The sequence below is a fragment of the Chiloscyllium punctatum genome, chromosome 2, assembly GCF_047496795.1.
Source record: "Chiloscyllium punctatum isolate Juve2018m chromosome 2, sChiPun1.3, whole genome shotgun sequence".
Lineage (NCBI taxonomy): Eukaryota > Metazoa > Chordata > Chondrichthyes > Orectolobiformes > Hemiscylliidae > Chiloscyllium > Chiloscyllium punctatum.
The window spans coordinates 97,113,356-97,132,214 of record NC_092740.1 but is presented as its reverse complement, the minus strand read 5'-3'; the positions used below and the strand labels follow the sequence as shown (position 1 = coordinate 97,132,214).

The 18,859-nt window shown below is 43.8% G+C and overlaps 1 protein-coding gene across 3 annotated transcripts in view; it reads left to right on the top strand.

Moving 5' to 3' along the window:
• The window catches only part of hsd17b3 (hydroxysteroid (17-beta) dehydrogenase 3), an 89,576-nt gene that overhangs the window by 45,223 nt on the left and 25,494 nt on the right, over positions 1 to 18,859 (top strand). For all 3 annotated transcript variants that reach the window (XM_072591791.1, XM_072591796.1, XM_072591786.1), the window contains one exon: positions 1,565 to 1,599. In XM_072591791.1, coding sequence (XP_072447892.1) covers positions 1,565 to 1,599 — 35 coding nt within the window. The remainder of the gene's footprint in view (positions 1 to 1,564; positions 1,600 to 18,859) is intronic.

The following is an 18,859-nucleotide window of genomic DNA, read 5'->3' as shown; positions in this document are numbered from 1 at the left end:
ACGAGAAGGAGAAACCCTGTTGCTTCCATCTATTTTGGCTTATGAAACTGGCAATCTGTTCTTATGGGATTTCATTTCAAAGAAGGATGATTTCTGAATGTCCAGTACACATACAGTTACTTGAGAGCATGTCAGACATCATGTTGCAGTGAATGCATTGATGTTGCCTTGCTGAATTAGGAATCAGGTAGAGCATGTAATTGAGTGGAATGGTAGTCACTTGGCACAACAACAGGATAAACAATGTGAGCATTTGTCACCTTGGAGCGGGAGTCAGAGATAGCTGTGGCCCCCTCAATTAATGGCTGTTAGATTGAGTGTCTGCTCATCAGGAAAGTAGGGCACCTGCTGTGAGCTTTCCCCAAACCTTACTGATGTCATTCATTCTCTCTGTGATATCCAGCCCACTGTGGCCTTGCAGTAGCCTCATTGACTTGTGTTTCAGCAGGCATTCCGAACAAGAGATGATATAGGTCTCCCTGAACTGGCAGGCTAGACCCAAACCCACAAATAGGTGATGCCCAGTGGCTCAGGAAGAGTCTTCTAGTAGTGTGTAAATATCAGTCCATTTTGAAATAGTGGGAGAAGTGGTGGCACAGTGGTAAAATCACACGATTAGTTGCCTAGAATTCCAGACTAATATTTTTGGACAGTAAATTCTAATCCTACGACTGTAGACGATGAAATGTGAATTCAGTAAAGATCTGGAATTAAAACCTGGTCTAATGATGACTGTGCAACAATTGCTGATTGTCATAAAAACCTGTCTGGTTCACTGATGTCATTTAGGGAAGGAAATCTTACCCTTACAGCTCTCATCTGCTCTGGCCTGCATGTGACTGCAGACCCACAGCAATGTGGTTCACTCTTAACTGCCCTCTGAAATGGCCAAGCGATCCAATCAATCGAAGGGTAATTAAGGATGAGGAATAGATGCTGACTTTACACGTGACATGCAGATCTCATAAGCAAATGTTAAGCAAATTGTGAAGTAGAGTTTTTTCCTCCCATAAAGTAAAATACTTCTCATCCTATATTTCTAATCCTATATATTACATCCTGGGTGGGAACATTGTACTGCAGAACATTTTATGGGCGGCATGATGGCACAGTGGTTAGCACTGCTGCCTCACAGCATCAGAGAACCAGGTTCAATTCCCATCTCAGGTGACTGACTGTGTGGAATTTGCACATTCTCCCCGTGTCTGCGGGGGTTTCCTCCAGGTGCTCCGGTTTCCTCCCACAGTCCAAAAATGTGCAGGTTAGGTGAATTGGCCATGCTAAATTGCCCATAGTGTTAGGTGAAGGGGTAAATGTAGGGGAATGGGTCTGGGTGCGTTGCGCTTCGGTGAGTCGGTGTGGACTTGTTGGGCCGAAGGGCCTGTTTCCACACTGTAAGTAATCTAATCTAATCTAGTATTAAAACAAAGTTGACAATTCAATGTCAGGAAAACATAATTGTGTAGTCTGATTTTAGTGAATTTCAATACATATTGCTGAATGCAGTCAAAAGATACTTGTTTATGAGAAGATGTATAATGAAGTATATCTTGGTCATTTGCAGATGACCCAGCTTGTCCTGCCAAAGATGAAAGAGAGGTATGACTGAGCTTCTTCTTTACAATCTGAGATATCTAATTGATCATCAATAGAAATCATTTAGTTTTTATTATCAATGTACTATAATAACCATCCATATACTTTAAATAACCTCAACAGAAGGCAATTACAGCTGGCATCACTAAATGGACTAAATTTTATTTGCAATGAGTAGTATTTTTGCATATGTTAATAATAATCTCCTGGAGACCAAGTACTTGATTAAACCAAATTTCCAAAATAACCCTGATGGAGAAAGACAATAAGCAAGAGTTCACTTTTAAAACTTATTTCGTAACAGTGAAACCACAATCAACAAATCTAAACATTGAACTAACAATGAATTGCCGTCATTAGTCTCAGTGTCTCTCAAATGTGCATGCTTCTCCAGTACGGTTTACTCACCTGTCACTATCTGATTCATGAAGATTATTTAACAATCACTTTGCTTTATTCAAAATCTATAGATATCAATTAGCTGCCCTTCTTTGACCCCTCTTTAACTCAACTCAGGACTGTTCTGGTGACATCACTGTCCAGAGATCCCTTCATCTGACAACTCAATATTCCAAAATGGCGACCAAGTAGGGCTCCTGAGCCTGGAGCACATCCGTTCTGGCCGCTTTCTTTCTTCTTTTGTTGTGAATTTCTTTTTTTTTAAGAGTTTGTTTTAGTTTTTTTCTGTACTTACCTTCTGGAGTGAGCTAGCTTGGGGAGGCAGCAGTGACAATGATGGCGACTGGAGGCCCAGCCAAGGACTTTGGTGGTTGGCCATGAGGTGGTAGGTGTTTCCGGGCAGTGTTTGGTGGCATTGTGGAAGTGTTTGGCGGCCTGAAGCGGCATAAGAGCAGGACTCCAGTGGCCTGTGGTGAGGCGGCTGGTGAGCCTGGATAGTGGTCGGTAGTGATACGGCAGCATGGAGTCACAGGGATTGAGAGATTGAGCTCAGCACAGGGGACAGATCGAGTCCAGTGTGGGAAAGAGATCAAGCCCCTCCTGGGAAAGGTCAGTGTGGAGTTACTGCAGGCCCATGTTTGAACTTTTAACTTTATTTCTTATTTACTACTTTTATGCTATGAAGAACTGCAATGTTGAAGCATTAACCTATTTCTTTATTTTTCGACATTTTACCAAAGATTTTGTACCTAAGTACCTTTGTTAAGTTCTTTTTCAAGGTTTCACACACAAGATGCGATTCGCACACACCAACTTGTGCAAACAGTTAAAGTTTATTCAAGCTTGCACAAGTTAGGTGAGCCCTCTGGCACCCTTCTCTGGTAAGGTGAAATCAAGTCAAAATGAGGCCCCAAACAAAGAAAACACATCCCCCTTTATACAGGACAGTTATGTTGCCCCAGGCACAATGGTAGGATGAGATCATTCTTGGAGATAATGTAAATGTAAATGCCCTAATCCTGGGGAATCGTTATGCAAATGATTTCCTGATTATGTGATTCCCCAAGACAATGTAGGTGTAGTGCTATGTCCTAGCTTTGTGGTGGCTCTGCAAACGAGTTCTGGCTCTGCTACTTCCCTGGACAATGTAGGTGTGATGCGCTTCAGTATTGGGGATGATCATGCAAGCGAACCTAATTGGCTGGGGGCTGGCTATGAAAGTATTTCTAAATGGAAGGGACTGAATGAGAGTTTAATTTGATTATAGCAGGAGAGTAATAGTAAATGACTGTCTAAATGGAGTGGGTGTCATCCACATTCCTGCATGAATGTTGTCTCCATCCACTTTCCAAATGTTCGAGGAAGACAGTGCAGTTTAACCCTTTTATATTACAATAATGTCCAGGGAGATAGTCCAATTTGATCTCTTAACATCACACCTTGTACCTAAGATGGTGCCATGAATGGCGACATTGCAAATTTTTCACTGAACTCCTGTATCCTTGTACTTGAGTATATGTGACAATGAAACCCAACTCTAAATTCAATAACATGACATGATTGGCTCCAGTCAAAACCAATCTCTTCAGTGTGCCTGGATGATAAGCAGTCTTTCATTTTCATTCTTTACACCTGGCTCACACAAACAGGGAGGAGTTTAATAAGAAAAACACAGCAGGGCTGGGATTATGGCCTGTTCACTTGTCAGGAAACAACATGCACTTACATGGCAGGGCAGTCAACTGACTCAATTCCAGGTAGGGATTTGACCTCAGCAAACGGGAGATTCCGTGTAGAGCCACGAGGTTATGCTGTAGCTCTATAAAGCCCTGGTTAGACCACACTTGGAATATTGTGTTCAATTCTGGTTGCCTCATTATTGGAAGGATGTGGAAGCTTTAGAAAGGGTACAGGGGAGATTTACCATAGTGCTGTCTGGACTGGAGGGCATGTCTTATGAAGAAAGATTGAGGGAGCTAGGGCCTTTCTCATTGGAGCAAAGAAGAATGAGACGTGCTTTGATAGAGGTGTACAAGATGATGAGAGGCATAGAGAGAGTGGATAGCCAGAGACTTTCTCCCAGGACAGAAATCATGAGGGGGCATAATTTTAAGTTGATTGGAGAAAGGTTTAGGGGAGATGTCAGAGATAGGCTCTTTACATAGAGAGTGGTGGGTGTATAGAATGGTAGTAGAGTCAGATACATTGGGAAACTTAAATTACTCTTGGATAGGCACATGGATGATAGTAAAATGAAGGGGAAGGAGGATGGTTGATCTCAGTGTAGGATAAGAGGTCGGTCCAACATGGAAGGTCAAAGGACCTGTATGGTGCTGTACTGTTCTGTGTCCTATGTTCTAAACATCAGCAGGCAGGAAAAACAGGCGCTGAATGGGAGAAGTGATTATCCATCTACAAGGCCATTGGAAAACTTTGACACAGCCTCCATAATCCTTAACTCCTTCCATCTTTTCACCCAACAATCCTCACTTTGATCTGTCGATTCATGTTCTTGAATCCTCATCACTCCCCTCCTTCATCATTATTTCTTTGAACATCTCCACTTTTTCCTCCCGCCCTTTCCAATTCACAAAGATAACTTACACAGACAAAGTTCAGTGGCTCCCCACAGGCTGTCCTTTAAGTTGTCCGTAAAAGGTAGCAGGTTCTTCTACGGAGTTGGGAGAACATTCCCCTCACCTCTGTCCCCTGTATCTATGACCCCTTACTCTGAGATTATACCCTCTGACCCTAACTCTCCGACAAGGGGAAGCAACATTTTTGCATCCTCCCTAAGAATCTTAAATAGTTTTCCAAAATCGCCACTCATTCTTCTGAATTCCAAAGAGTACAGGTCCAATCTACTGAACCTCTCAGAAGACAACCCCTCTATACCTGCTATCAGCCTAGTCAACATTCTCTGCACTGCCTCCAATGCAGGAATATAAATGCTCCTATGTAAGGGACTCAAAACCATTCACAGTATTCCTGCCATGGTCTGACTTATAGCAAAATCTTCCTAATTTTATATTACATTCCCTTTGAAATAAAGGCTAACATCTGCCTTCCTATTACACACTGAATTTGGATGCTGGCTGAAATAACTGCACAGAGGCTGGTATCCCATCACCAAGTCACCCTTTGTTTGCTTATGCACAGTTCACTAGCTGTGGCCAGCCAGCTCAGAGTCAGTCCCCTTAACTGAGGCGATTCTAAATCTCCTAGTTTTGTTTTAGTTTACTACAAAACTACACCAGCTGTAGCCAGTTTAATGTTAATCCAATTCTCGACTAGCTGTGAAACATCTTTGCTTGGCAGCACTTTAAGTAGCTCAACAAATTGCAAATATTAACTGTTAATAACTTAAAGGAGCAATGAGATTTTCAGGAGGTGCATGCATTTTTCAGCAGTAAAACCATTCATATTGACCTTGCATTGTAAAAGAATTGCTGTAACTAATAAGTGTGGCTTCCTGGTCACGTGAATCTCCTATATGTGCAGCTGTATCCCTTGTTCAAGAAAGGGAATAGGGTTAACCTTGGCAATGACAGACCAGTCAATCTTATGTCTGTGGTAGGCAAAGTATTGGAGAGGATTCTGAGAGACAGAATTTATGATTATTTGGAAAATCATAGTTTGATTACAGCTAGTCAATATGGCTTTGTGAGGGGCAGATCATGCCTCACAAACCTTATTAAATTCTTTGAGGATGTGATGAAACACATTGATGAAGGTAGAGCAGTGGATGTGGTGTGCAAGGCATTTGATAAGGTTTCCCCCATAGTAGGCTCATTCAGAAATTAAAGAGGCATGGGATACAGGGACGTTTGGCTGTCTGGATACAGAAATGGCTGGCCAAGAGAACACAGAGGGTGGTGGTGGATGAAAGGTATTCAGCCTGGAGCTCAATGACCAGTGATGTTCCACAGGGATCAGTTCTGGGAACTCTGCTCTTTGTGATTTTTATAAATGACTTGGATGAGGAAGTGGAAGGGTGGGTTAGTAAGTTTGTCAATGACATGGAAATTGGTGGAGTAGTGGATAGTGTGGAGGGCTGTTGTGGGTTGCAAAGGGACATTGACAGGATGCAAAGCTGAGCTGATAAGTGGCAGATGGAGTACAACCTGGAAAAGTATGAAGTCATTTACTTTGGAAGGTTGAATTTGAATGCAGATTACAGGATTAAAGGCAGAATTCTTGGCAGTGTGGAGGAACAGAGGGATCTTGGCATCCATATCCATAGATCCCTCAAACTTGCCATCCAAGTAGATAGGGTTGTTAAGAAGGCAGCTCGGCCAGAAAGCTCGGAGGCAGCTCTCAACTGAGGAGATTCTAATTGGTTAGCTAGGGCTTTACTGATTGGCCCAGTTAAAGCCCTCAATCAATGATATCCCCAATATTCAGCTAGTTCCGATCCCTACATCCCTTTCCCCCCTACCAAGTACAGGGATATAGGCCTGGTCTTTCTCTTGTGATGTTTCACCCTAGGTTCAGTTCCTCTGACTCAGATGCTGACACAGTCAGCGTGTACTGCACTGTAGCCCATCTGTTGTGTCTAAAGAGTCTTGGGAGAGTTTCCTCCTCTTCTTCCGGTGGTAACAGTATCGAGGCTGCATCTGCCTCAACACTAGACAGAGGGGGAGAACCTACAGTTTCTGACAGGATTGGCCAGTTATGTTTTGCTTCTGCTTTGTTTGCAAGCCAACAGCTTTCAAGTGATCCATGTGTTTGTTCAGGACTGTACCACCAAGCCAAATTTTATAAGTCACAGGACCTGACCTCTCATCAACCTCGCCTTGTTACCATACAGGGCCATTCCCATGGTTCCGGCATCAAATTTTGTCCCCTGAATTAAATTGTCTTTTTTGCTTCAAGGAGGCACATTGGCATTCCTGCCACCATTGCACCCCCTCCCCCGAGGTCTAGAAATAATCAGGTTTAACCTGGTGCAGAGTCTTCTCTCCATCAGCGACTCTGTTGGAGATGTCCCTGCTGTTGCGTGCGGGATGGTCCCATAATCAAACAAGAACCGGGACAGTTTGGTATCAAGTGACACGTCTAAAACTAGAATGAACTCTTCTAGTGGAGGCACCACTGGGGGTGTATCTACCAGTGGGAGGTGGCTTAAGGCATTCACACTTGTCATTTGGCATCGCAGAAGGAGTTCCAACTCGTAACTGTACGTATAGTTTGTTCTGCTGTAATGTGTGTTTCATCAGTGCAACTTCGCCATAACACGATTGATGAATTGTGGACATTGTTTGGATAACGCAAACTTTCTACTGAACGGATATAGTGATTTTCTATTAGCAGTATTCTACAGTGCTATTGCTATAAAAGTTTTCCACAGTGTGATTTTCTATAGCGCGAGACTTCAGATGAACACAACTATTGCGTTTTAGCAGAAACGACCTGTTCTCGGAATAAGAGCCAACCACAGAATTCTACCAGAAACAATGGGTGGCAAGGCCTTGTCTTATTTATGTAGCATTAGCAGGGGTTGTGGTCTGTTACTATTACAAATTTATGTCCATAAAGGTATTAGTGAAACTTTCTCACACCAAAGATGACTACCAAATCTTTCTTCCCTATCTAAGTCTATTTGTGTCTAGTATCAGCCAAAATCTAGGAAGCATACACTATTGAGCGTTCCTCTCCTTCGGGCCACTGGTGAGACAATGCTACCTGACACCGTACAGGGAAGCATTGCATGACAGCACCATATCTCACTTGGGATCATTGTTTGGTAACAGTTTAGGCGATGATGGCTGTGTTTTGCTTCCCTAAAGGCTACTGTTTAGATACATTACCATTTCCAACGTAAACTCTTTACCAATGGCAGGTGTAAGGGTGCCAAGATGGAGGTCAGTTTATGGATGAATCTCCCATAATAATTCACCATCCAAGAAACGACCTAAGCTCTGGTACAGATGAGGGAGCCGGGGGACCTTTGATCTTATGACTCTGCAGCCCAAGTAGGTCACTTGGGGTGCCTTGAAGACACATTAAGGGTTTAGATGGAGAGGAATTTGTAAAGTGTGTACAAGACAATTTTCTGATTCAGTATGTGGATGTACCTACTAGAGAAGGTGCAAAAAGTGATCTACTCTTGGGAAATAAGGCGGGGCAGGTGACTGAGGTGTCATTGGGGGAGCACTTTGGCGCCAGTGACCATAATTCTATTAATTTAATATAGTGATGGAAAAGGATAGACCAGATCTAAAAGTTGAAGCTCTAAATTGGAGAAAGGCCAATTTTTATGGTATTAGGCAAGAACTTTCGAAAGCTGATTGGGGGCAACTATTCGCAGGTAAAGGGACAGATGGAAAATGGGAAGCCTTCAGAAATGAGATAACGAGAATCCAGAGAAAGTATATTCCTATTAGGGTGAAAGGAAAGGCAGGTAGGTGTAGGGAATGCTGGATGACTAAAGAAATTGAGGGTTTGGTTAAGAAAAAGAAGGAAGCATATGTCAGGTATAGACAGGACAGATTGAGTGAATCCTTAGGAGAGTATAAAGGTAGTAGGAATATACTTAAGAGGGAAATCAGGAGGGCAAAAAGGCAACATGAGATAGCTTTGGCAAATAGAATTAAGGAGAGTCCACATGGTTTTTTACAAATACATTAAGGACAAAAGGGTAATTAGGGAGAGAATAGGGCCCCTCAAAGATCAGCAAGGCGGCCTTTGTGTGGAACCGCAGAAAATGGGGGAGATACTAAATCAGTATTTTGCATCAGTATTTACTGTGGAAAAGGATATGGAAGATATAGACTGTAAGGAAATAGATGGCGACATCTTGCAAAATGTCCATATTACAGAGGAGGAAGTGCTGGATATCTTAAAACTTGTAAAGGTGGATAAATCTCCAGGATCTGATCAGGTGTACCCTAGAACTCTGTGGGAAGCTAGAGAAGTGATTGCTGGGCCTCTTACTGAGATATTTGTATCATTGATAGTCACAAGTGAGGTGCTGGAAGACTGGAGATTGACTAACGTGGTGTCACTGTTTAAAAAGGGTGGTAAGGACAAGCCAGGGAACTATAGACCAGTGAGCCTGATGTCGGTGGCGGGCAAGTTGTTGGAGGGAATCCTGTGGGACAGGATGTACATGTATTTGGAAAGGCAATGACTAATTAGGGATAGTCAACATGGCTTTGTGTGTGGGAAATCATGTCTCACAAACTTGATTGAGTTTTTTGAGGAAGTAACAAAGAGAATTGATGAGGGCAGAGCGGTAGATGTGATCTATATGGACTTCAGCAAGGCATTTGACAAGGTTCCCCATGGAAGACTGATTAGCAAGGTTAGACCTTATGGAATACAGGGAGAACTAGCCATTTGGATACAGAATTGGCTCCAAGATAGAAGACAGAGGGTGGTGGTGGAGGGTTGTTTTTCAGACTGGAGGCCTGTGACCAGTGGAGTGCCACAAGGATCGGTCTGGGCCCTCTACTTTTTGTCATTTAAATAAATTATTTAGATGCGAGCATAAGCGGTACAGTTAGCAAGTTTGCAGATGACTCCAAAATTGGAGGTGTAGTGGACAGCGAAGAGGGTTACCTCAGATTACAACAGGATCTTCACCAAATGGGCCAATGGGCTGAGAAGTGGCAGATGGAGTTTAATTCAGATAAATACGAGGTGCTACATTTTGGGAAAGCAAATCTTAGCAGGACATGTACACTTAATGGTAAAGTCCTAGGGAGTGTTGCTGAACAAATAGACCTTGGAGTGCAGGTTCATAGCTCCTTGAAAGTGGAGTCACAGGTAGATAGGATAGTGAAGGCGGCGTTTGGTATGCTTTCCTTTTTTGGTCAGAGTATTGAGTACAGGATTTGGGAGGTCATGTTGTGGCTGTACAGGACATTGGTTAGGCCACTGTTGGAATATTGCATGCAATTCTGGTCACCTTCCTATTGGAAAGATGTTGTGAAACTTGAAAGCGTTCAGAAAAGATTTACAAGGATGTTGCCAGCGTTGGAGGATTTGAGCAATGAGGAGAGGCTGAACAGGCTGGGGCTGTTTTCCCTGGAGGATCAGAGGCTGAGGGGTGACCTTATAGAGGTTTACAAAATTATGAGGAGCATGGATAAGGTAAATAGGCAAAGTCTTTTCCTTGGAGTCGGGGAGTCCAGAACTAGAGGGCATAGGTTTAGGGTGAGAGAGGAAAGATATAAAAGAGGCCTAAGAGGTAACTTTTTCACACAGAGAATGGTACTTTTATGGAATGAGCTGCCAGAGGATGTGATGGAGGCTGGTACACTTGCAACATTTAAGAGGCATTTGGATGGGTATATGAATAGGAAGGATTTGGAGGGATATGGGCCGGGTGCTGGCAGGTGGGACTAGATTGGGTTGGGATATCTGGTCGGCATGGATGGGTTGGACCAAAGGGTCTCGTTCAATGCTGTAATGCTGTGCATCTCTATGACTCTATCCTTGGACCGTGGGAGGAAACTGGACTATCCAGGGGAATCCCATGCAGAAACAGGGAGAATGTGCAAACTTCACATAGACAGTTAACCAGGCTGGAATCAAACCTGGGTCCCTGTAACTGTGAGGCAGCAGTGCTGACCACTGAGACACCATGCCATCCTTGTAAACCCTTGCAGACTTTGTAAAATGTTCTCAATTGTCCACTGAGAAAGAACGCGGCCTGATGATAACCCAAATGGTAGTCTCAGATACCCCGTTATGGGTATTATATGTGGCTTGCTTCTGAGACTCCAAATCTAGACACAATTGCAGGTGGGCAAGGCTCATGCCCAGCTTTGTGAAGGGTAGACCCTGCCAGTATTATGCACGAATTCTCTATGAGAGGAATTGGGTATCTATCCAGTTGCAAGAAACAATTTACCATTACTCAAGCAAACTAAGAACAGTGTTGAATAAATACTATTTTTTGTGGTCAAATATACTCCATACTACTGAAACATTTCCCACATGTAACCTTAAAAATCATTTGCCATGTTTATATTTCATTCTATTCCTTCAGTGTGTAATTTATTGCCCTGAACTAGTCCATTGTTATTTTTCACTTCTAATGGCCTGAATCCTTTTCACTTTCCCAACCAGGTGACTTCAAATCCCAGGACTGATTTGCATGGTGGCTAGACAAAGAGAGGCAGATCTTCCTCGCTCATTTAAGTCCTCGTGAGCTTGGTCTCTTCAACCTGACTATTAGCTCTCACCCACCTTTCACTTTGTGATATTTTCCTATACTTGAGGTATAGGACTGGCTGCTGCTTTGTCTGTGTTTTCTCAGACTCTTGCAGACTGCCTTGTCTGTGAAATTCAGGGATATCTTAGGAAATGTACAATTTTCACAATAATTTCCTCTGGCCGTATGGCCTTAATTCCAATGCCATGACAATGTGAATGATATGTGCCCTTTATCGAGGTGGAAATGCTAATTAGCTGTCATCTCAATTCCCCCGAATCAATTCTACCATGGAATTAAATCGACAGTCTAAAATGTAACTGTTCACATAAAATATGGCACTTCTAATTCCTCCCTGTGATACTTGGAGGCCATTTGTTCACAGTTATCATAGGCAAGCTGGCCATTGTCTGCATGTGTGAACATATTACACCTACTCAATGTCTGCAAGGTAAAATCACATGGGGTTGAGATAACGTTTTCCAGGCAAATGACATTGGGGCAGATTAAAAGCAACATGTAATATTCTGATTGCTTGTGGACATGCAGCATTTTCAGTTATAAGGGGCTTAACTTTCCCAGAGGCACCAGACACTAAACCCTCCAAGAGTTCATGGAACTGGTTAAGAAATATTACAAACCCAAACCTTCTCTAATTCTGAAATGCTATTGATTTTGTTCAGCTGTTAGAGAACTGAAGGTATCTGTATTAAGATTTATGATAAGTTTAAGATGACTAGCAGAGGCATGTGATTTTGAGTGAGATGCTGAGAGACTGTTTGGTATGTGGGATTAATGATGTAACCATGCAAAAGTGCCTACTAGCTGAAGCCTAACTGCACAACAGCTGGCATTGTAATTGGAGCATGGGAACCACAGTGCATCTCAATGGATTCTCTCACTTGTTTGACTGAGCTTGGGAACACCACTTGAAGTGAATTGAATTTAACTTATTGTCACGTGTACTGAGGCACAGTGAAAAACTTTGTCTTGCGAGCAATGCAGGCAGATCACAGAGTTAAGTGGCATAGATAAGTAAATAGTAGGTAAACAGCGGCATTGTGGGTGGCACGGTGGCACAGTGGTTAGCACTGCTGCCTCACAGCGCCAGAGACCCGGGTTCAATTCCCGCCTCACGCGACTGAGTGTGTGGAGTTTGCACGTTCTCCCCGTGTCTGGGTGGGTTTCCTCCAGGTGCTCTGGTTTCCTCCCATAGTCCAAAGATGTGCAGGTTAGGTGAATTGGCCATGCTAAATTGCCCGTAGTGTTAGGTAAGGGGTAAATGTAGGGGTATGGGTGGGTTGCGCTTCGGCGGGTCGGTGTGGACTTGTTGGTCCGAAGGGCCTGTTTCCATACTGTAATGTAATCTAATCTGTAATCTAATCTAGCGGCAAAAACAAAAACACAGGTACAGGCGAATGTTAAGAGTTTGTGAGTCCATTCAGTATTCGAACAACAGTAGGTAGAAACTGTTTCAAAACTGGCTGGTGCATGTGTTCAGGCTTCTGTACCTACTCCCTGTTGGTAGAAGTTGTAGAAAACCATTGCCAAGGTGGGATGGATCTTTAAGAATGCGGTGGCCTTTCCTTGACAAAGGGCGTGGTAGATGGATTCTATAGGTGGGAGGTTAGCCTTTATGATTGTCCAGGCTGAGTTCACCACTCTCTTTTAACCGTCTCCGATCTTGAATGGTATAGTTGCCTTACCAGGTAGTGATACATCCAGACAGAATGCTCTCGATGGCACACCTATAAAAATTGGCAAAGGGTATTCACCATCATGCCAAATTTCCTTAGCTGCCTGAGGAAGAAGAGACATTGCTGGGCCTTTATAACCAGTGCGTCCACATGAAGAGTCCAAGAAAGCTTGTTGTGGATGACCACTCCCAGGAGCTTGACAATCTCCACTCATTCCACCTCTATGCTGTTAATGTGTAGGGCGGCATGAATAACATCCCACCATCAATAATGAGTTCCTTGGTTTTTCTGGCATTGAGAGCTAGGTTGTTCGCAGTGCACCATTTTACCAGGTCTTCCTCCTCCCGTCTGTAGTCTGTTTCATCACCATCTGAGATTTGACTGACTATGGTGGGGTCATCAGCGAACTTGGCATTAGTCTGGTACTTGGTGATGCTGTCATGGTTATACAGTGAGTAAAGTAGGGGGCTGAGTACACACCCCTGGGGGGCTCCAGTATTGAGTGTTAGTGACGATGAAATATTGTCCCCAATCTTCACTGATTGTGGCCTGTGGGTCAGGAAACTGAGGATCTAGTTGCAGAGAGTTGGGCTGAGTCAGAGATCAATAAGTTTACTAATGAGTCTCGAGAGAATAATAGTGTTGAAAGTTGGACTGTAGTCAGTGAGTAGGATTCTTAGGTAGCCGTTCTTGGTGTCAAGATGTTCTAGGGAGGAGTGAAGGGCAAGTGATATCACATCTGATGCGGATCTGTTGGTCCAAAAGGCAAATTGGAGTGGGTCAAGAGTATGGGGAGGCTGGGGTTGGCTAACGCCATGACCAGCCTTTAAAAGCACTTCATGACCACCGAAGTTAGGGCCACTGGGCGGTAGTCATTGAGACATGCTGCATGAACCTTCTTAGGCACAGGGATGATGTTGGCGCTCTTGAAACAGGCAGGGACGGTGGCCTGCTGCAGGAAGAGTTTGAAGATGTCCGAGAAGACCTCTGCCAGTTGATCTGTGCATGCTCTGAGTGTACGGCCTGGTACTCCGTCTGGGTCCATCACTCTCCTTGGATTCACATGAAGAAAAACTGATCTGGCCTCTGATGCAGTGACTGTTGGGATAGGTTTGTCAGGACTTGTTGGAATAGGTGTTACCTCTCAGCCGAAATTCTGCTCAAAGCGAGCATAGAAGGCGTTGAGACGGTATGTACACAGCAGTTAGTGTAGCAACGGTAAATTCCCATTGTAGATAGAAGGGGCAGCATTTGATGGTGAGGAGTTCAAGGTTTAAGAAGCAATGCCTGCCCAGGGCTGCAATGTCCATGCACCACAAGTTGTTGGTTAAGAAGCAAACCCCTCCACCCTTTGCCTTACCTGAGGATGCTGTGCAGTCCATACGATAGATAGAAAAATCATCAGCCTGAAGTGCATAGTTGGGATGGATGGGTTGAGCCAGGTTTCTATGAAGCTGCGTGCACAGCTGTCCCACAGTTCACGTGTAGGCAATTGCAGAGCCTCACGCAGAGCATGTTCTGAGCAGACGGATAGAGGGAGGACTGCAAATGCTGGAAATCAGAGTCAAAAAGTGGAAAAGCTGGAAAAGCACAGCCGGTCAGACAGCATCCAAAGAGCAGGAGAGTCGATGATTTGAGCATAAGTTCTTCATCAGGAATGTTGAAGACCTTCCTGATGAAGAGCTTATGCTCAAAACATCGACTCTCCAGCTCCTTGGATGCTGCCTGACCGGCTGTGCTTACCCAGCACCACACTTGTGACTTTGAGCAGAAGGATCCTAGGCCAGCCCACAGCAGAACCCCACAACAAAGCAAGGCCTCAGGCATGTGGCTAAAATGTTCCTCAGGATCTGAGCCAGCAAGCCATTGTAGTTGCTGCCAGTGTGCAGACTCGAGGCAGCAAAGGAGTCCTACAAGATCTGAGTGAAGAAGAAAACTGGTAGGCCGGTGCCCAGGAGAGTGCACACCCTGGAAAGTCCCCCTACATGTGAGTTCAAGCAATTAAAATGCTCAGTGACATCCAAATTGGATTTGATTAAAGTTAATGTTTTGTTAAATAGTCACTCAAATCCTATGGAAGTCGATACCGGTGCAGCTGTATCTGTGGTTGCAGAATCTGTCTTTAACAAGATTCACATTAGATTCCAAGCCTTAGGTTTGCACAAGATCTCAGTCAGTCTGAGAGCTCACACTGGTGAACTGTTGCATATTAAGTATACAACTTCGGTTCCAGTCTCCTGTGAGAGGCAGCTGATGCAGTTACCACTGATGCTGGTAAAAGGCTTGGGCCCAAGCTGATTGGGGCAGAATTGGTTGAGAAAGATTTACCGCGATTGGTTTAACATTCTTCCATTGGAAAATGGCTGCCTCATTGAAGTCCTGGTGAAACACCTTGGAATATTTCAGAAAGGGCTTGGGACTATCAAAGGGGCCAAAGCCACTTTACAAGTTGATCAGGAAGCAATTCTGAGATTTTACAATGCTTGCCCAGTGCCATTTGTGTTGCAGGCACTAGTTGAGGTGAAAATTAGGAGGCTGGAAAACAAAGGGATCATCAAACCAATGCAGAATGAGCAGCACAGATTGGACCAATTGTGAAGCCTGATGACTGAGTTTGCCTTCGTGGGGAATTTAAGCAAATGGTAAAACTGTTCTCATAGATAGACAAATACACAATCACTCGCATTGAGGACTTGTACGCAAAGTTGGTGTGGTGCAGGGGCTGGGGGGTGGGGGTGGGGAGATGTCCTTTACAAAACTCGACATGAGCCACACCTACCTGCAATTGCAATGGATGAGGAGTCTCAGAACACAAACAGTGAAATTCACAAAGTTAAAAATCACACACCAGGTTATAGTCCAACAGGTTTAATTGGAAGCACACTAGCTTTCGGAGCGTCACTCCTTCATCAGGTGATTATGGAGGGCTCGATCGTAACACAGAATTTATAGCAAAAATTTGCAGTGTGATGTAACTGAAATTATACATTGAAAGATTGATTGTCTGTTAAGCCTTGCATCTGTTAGAATACAGTGATAGTTTCACTTCTTTCATGTGTAAATCACAAAACCCTTTTTTTTTAAAGTTGCATTCTCGGGTTAGCTGTTAACAATGGTGATAGCTAGACAATATGTTGAAGGTGTTAGCCCCCTGTGTTCTCTGTCTATGCCATGATGTTTAGATTGATTCTAATCTAAAATGTGCGATAACAGAGTTTTACATAAATTCATGCAGTTTTTGAGCTCAGAGTTCTACATGAATGTATGCAGTTTTTGAGCAAAGTGCAATGTAACTCTGAAAGTACAAATTCACCACACAAAATATATGTGTGCGTGTGGGTCTTTGTCTGTGTGTGTCTGTCTGTCTGGGGTGGGGTTTGAGAGTGTGAGAAAGGGTGTATGTGTGTGTGTGTAGTGAGTGCAGAGTGTCTTAAGTCTGTGAGGACGTGCATGTGAGAGTGTGGGAGTGTGTGTGTCTATAAGGGTGTGTGTGGGTGTCTGTGTGCGCGTCTGTGTGTACCTGTGTCCGTGTGTATGTGAGAGTGTGTGTGTGTGTTTGTAGGAATATCTGTATATGTGTGTGTGTGTGTGTGTGTGTGTAGTGCAATGGTGATCACCTGTAATGTGACATGAACCCAAGGTCCTGGTTGAGGCCCTCCCTATGGGTACCGAACTTAGCTAACTGGGACCTTGGGTTCATGTCACATTACAGGTGATCACCATTGCATTACACAGACACACACACACACACACACACACACTCTCACATACACATGGACACAGGTACACACAGACACCCACACACACTCCCACACTCACACATGCACCCCCTCACAGACTTAAGATACTCTGCACTCACTACACACACACACATACACACTTTCTCACACTCTCAACCCCCACCCCAGACAGACACATGCACACAGACAGACAAAGACCCACACGCACACATATATTTTGTGTGGTGAATTTGTACTTGCAGAGTTACATTGCACTTTGCTCAAAAACTGCATACATCCATGTAGAACTCTGAGCTCAAAAACTGCATGAATTTATGTAAAACTCTGATTCTAATCTAAAAAGTGAGATAACAATCTAAACATCAGATCATAGACAGAGAACACAGGGGGTTAACACCTTCAACATATTGTCTAGCTATCACCATTATTAACAGCTAACCCGAGAATGCAACTTTTAAAAAAAGGGTTTTGTGACTTACACATGAAAGAAGTGAAATTATCACTGTATTCTAACAGATGAAAGGCTTAAGACAATCAGTTTTTCAATGTATAATTTCAGTTACATCACACTGCAAATTTTTGCTATAAATTCTGTGTTACGATCGAGCCCTCCACAATCACCTGATGAAGGAGCGTCGCTCCGAAAGCTAGTGCTTCCAATTAAACCTGTTGGACTATAACCTGGTGTTGTGTGATTTTTAACTTTGTACACCCCAGTCCAACACCAGCATCTCCAAATAGTGAAATTCACAGCTGTGTGTATGGAATGAGCTGCCCGAGAAAGTGGTGGAGGCTGGTACAATTATAACATTTAAAAGGCCTCTGGATAGGTACAAGACTAGGAGGGGTTTAGAGGGATATGGCCCAAATATTGGCAAATGGGACTAGATTTACTCGGTTTTCTGGTCAGCATGGGCGAGTTGGACCGAATGGTCTGTTTCTGTGCTATAAACCTCTATGATTCTAAGTATGCCATTAATACCATTAACGGTTTTTATCAAAATACAAGGCTGCCATTTGGGGGATCATCAGCCTGCGCCCTTTTCCAATAGACCATGGAGAACATTTCACAAGGGCTACCCCAGATTGCCATTGATTTGGATGATGTACTAATAACAGGGGAGACCAATAAAGAACACTTGGAGAACTTGGACATTGTGCTTAAACGTTTCTCCCAGGTGGGCATATGCCTTAAAAGGGAAATATGTGTGTTCCAGGCACCCCAGTGACCTACTTGGGTTACAGAGTGGACAAAACTGTGTTGTACCCATTGGAAGGTAAAGTGGCGGGGTTCAAACGAGCCCTGGCTCCCACGTTTGTACTGGAGCTTAGGTCTTTCCTTGGATTAGTGAATTATTACAGAAAATTCATCTGTAAATCGGCCTCCATCTAGGCCTCCTTAGACCTGTTATTGAAAAAGGGTCAGCCAAAGTCAAATGGTATTTGGCATGTTCAGCCAGCGCCATACCATCTATTGTTCAATGGTCTGGTGGAAAGAACTGTCCTGGTTCCTGTTTGATTATAGGACCAGCCCTCACACAACTACGGCGATAGCCCGAGCAGAGTTGCTGATGGGGAGAAGACTCTGCACCAGGTTAAAGCTGATATTCCCAGACCTGTGGGGGCAGGCTGAAATGGCAGCAGGAATGACAATGCCAGTCACATACATCCTCTAAGTAACAGAGACAGTTTACTTCAGGGATGAAGTCGGTTGTTAAAACCATGGAAATGGCCCTGCGAGGGTAGGAGGTGAGGTGAATGTGTTGTCAGGTTCCATGACATACAAAGTTCGGTAGTTAAGGTGTTCCTGAACAAACATGTGGATAACATGAAAGCTGCTACTTCACAAATGGGGCAGGAGCAGAACACACCCTGTCTCTCAGAACAGTCAGAATGGCTGTCAGAAACCGGGGGTTCTCCCCTTCCACATGGCATCAAAGAAACCTCAGGGTCTGAGATGGATGCAGCTGACATTGCAAACTCAATACCATTACTACCTGAAGTCGAAGAGGAATTTCTTCCGAGACGCCCTAGATGCAAGAGATAGGCTATGGTCTGATACATGTTGTCCGTATCCAAGTTGGAGTCAGAGGGCGCCAGATCTAGAACGAAAATATCACTGGAGAAGCTAGAAGAAAAAGAACAGGATTTTGAAAGGGGATGGATGAAATGATTGGAACAGGTGGACTATGTTGAGTACAAGATTCCTAATTGTGGTGTTAACCTTGACTAATCAAGGGTGCCTGGCTTACAGATAGAAACAG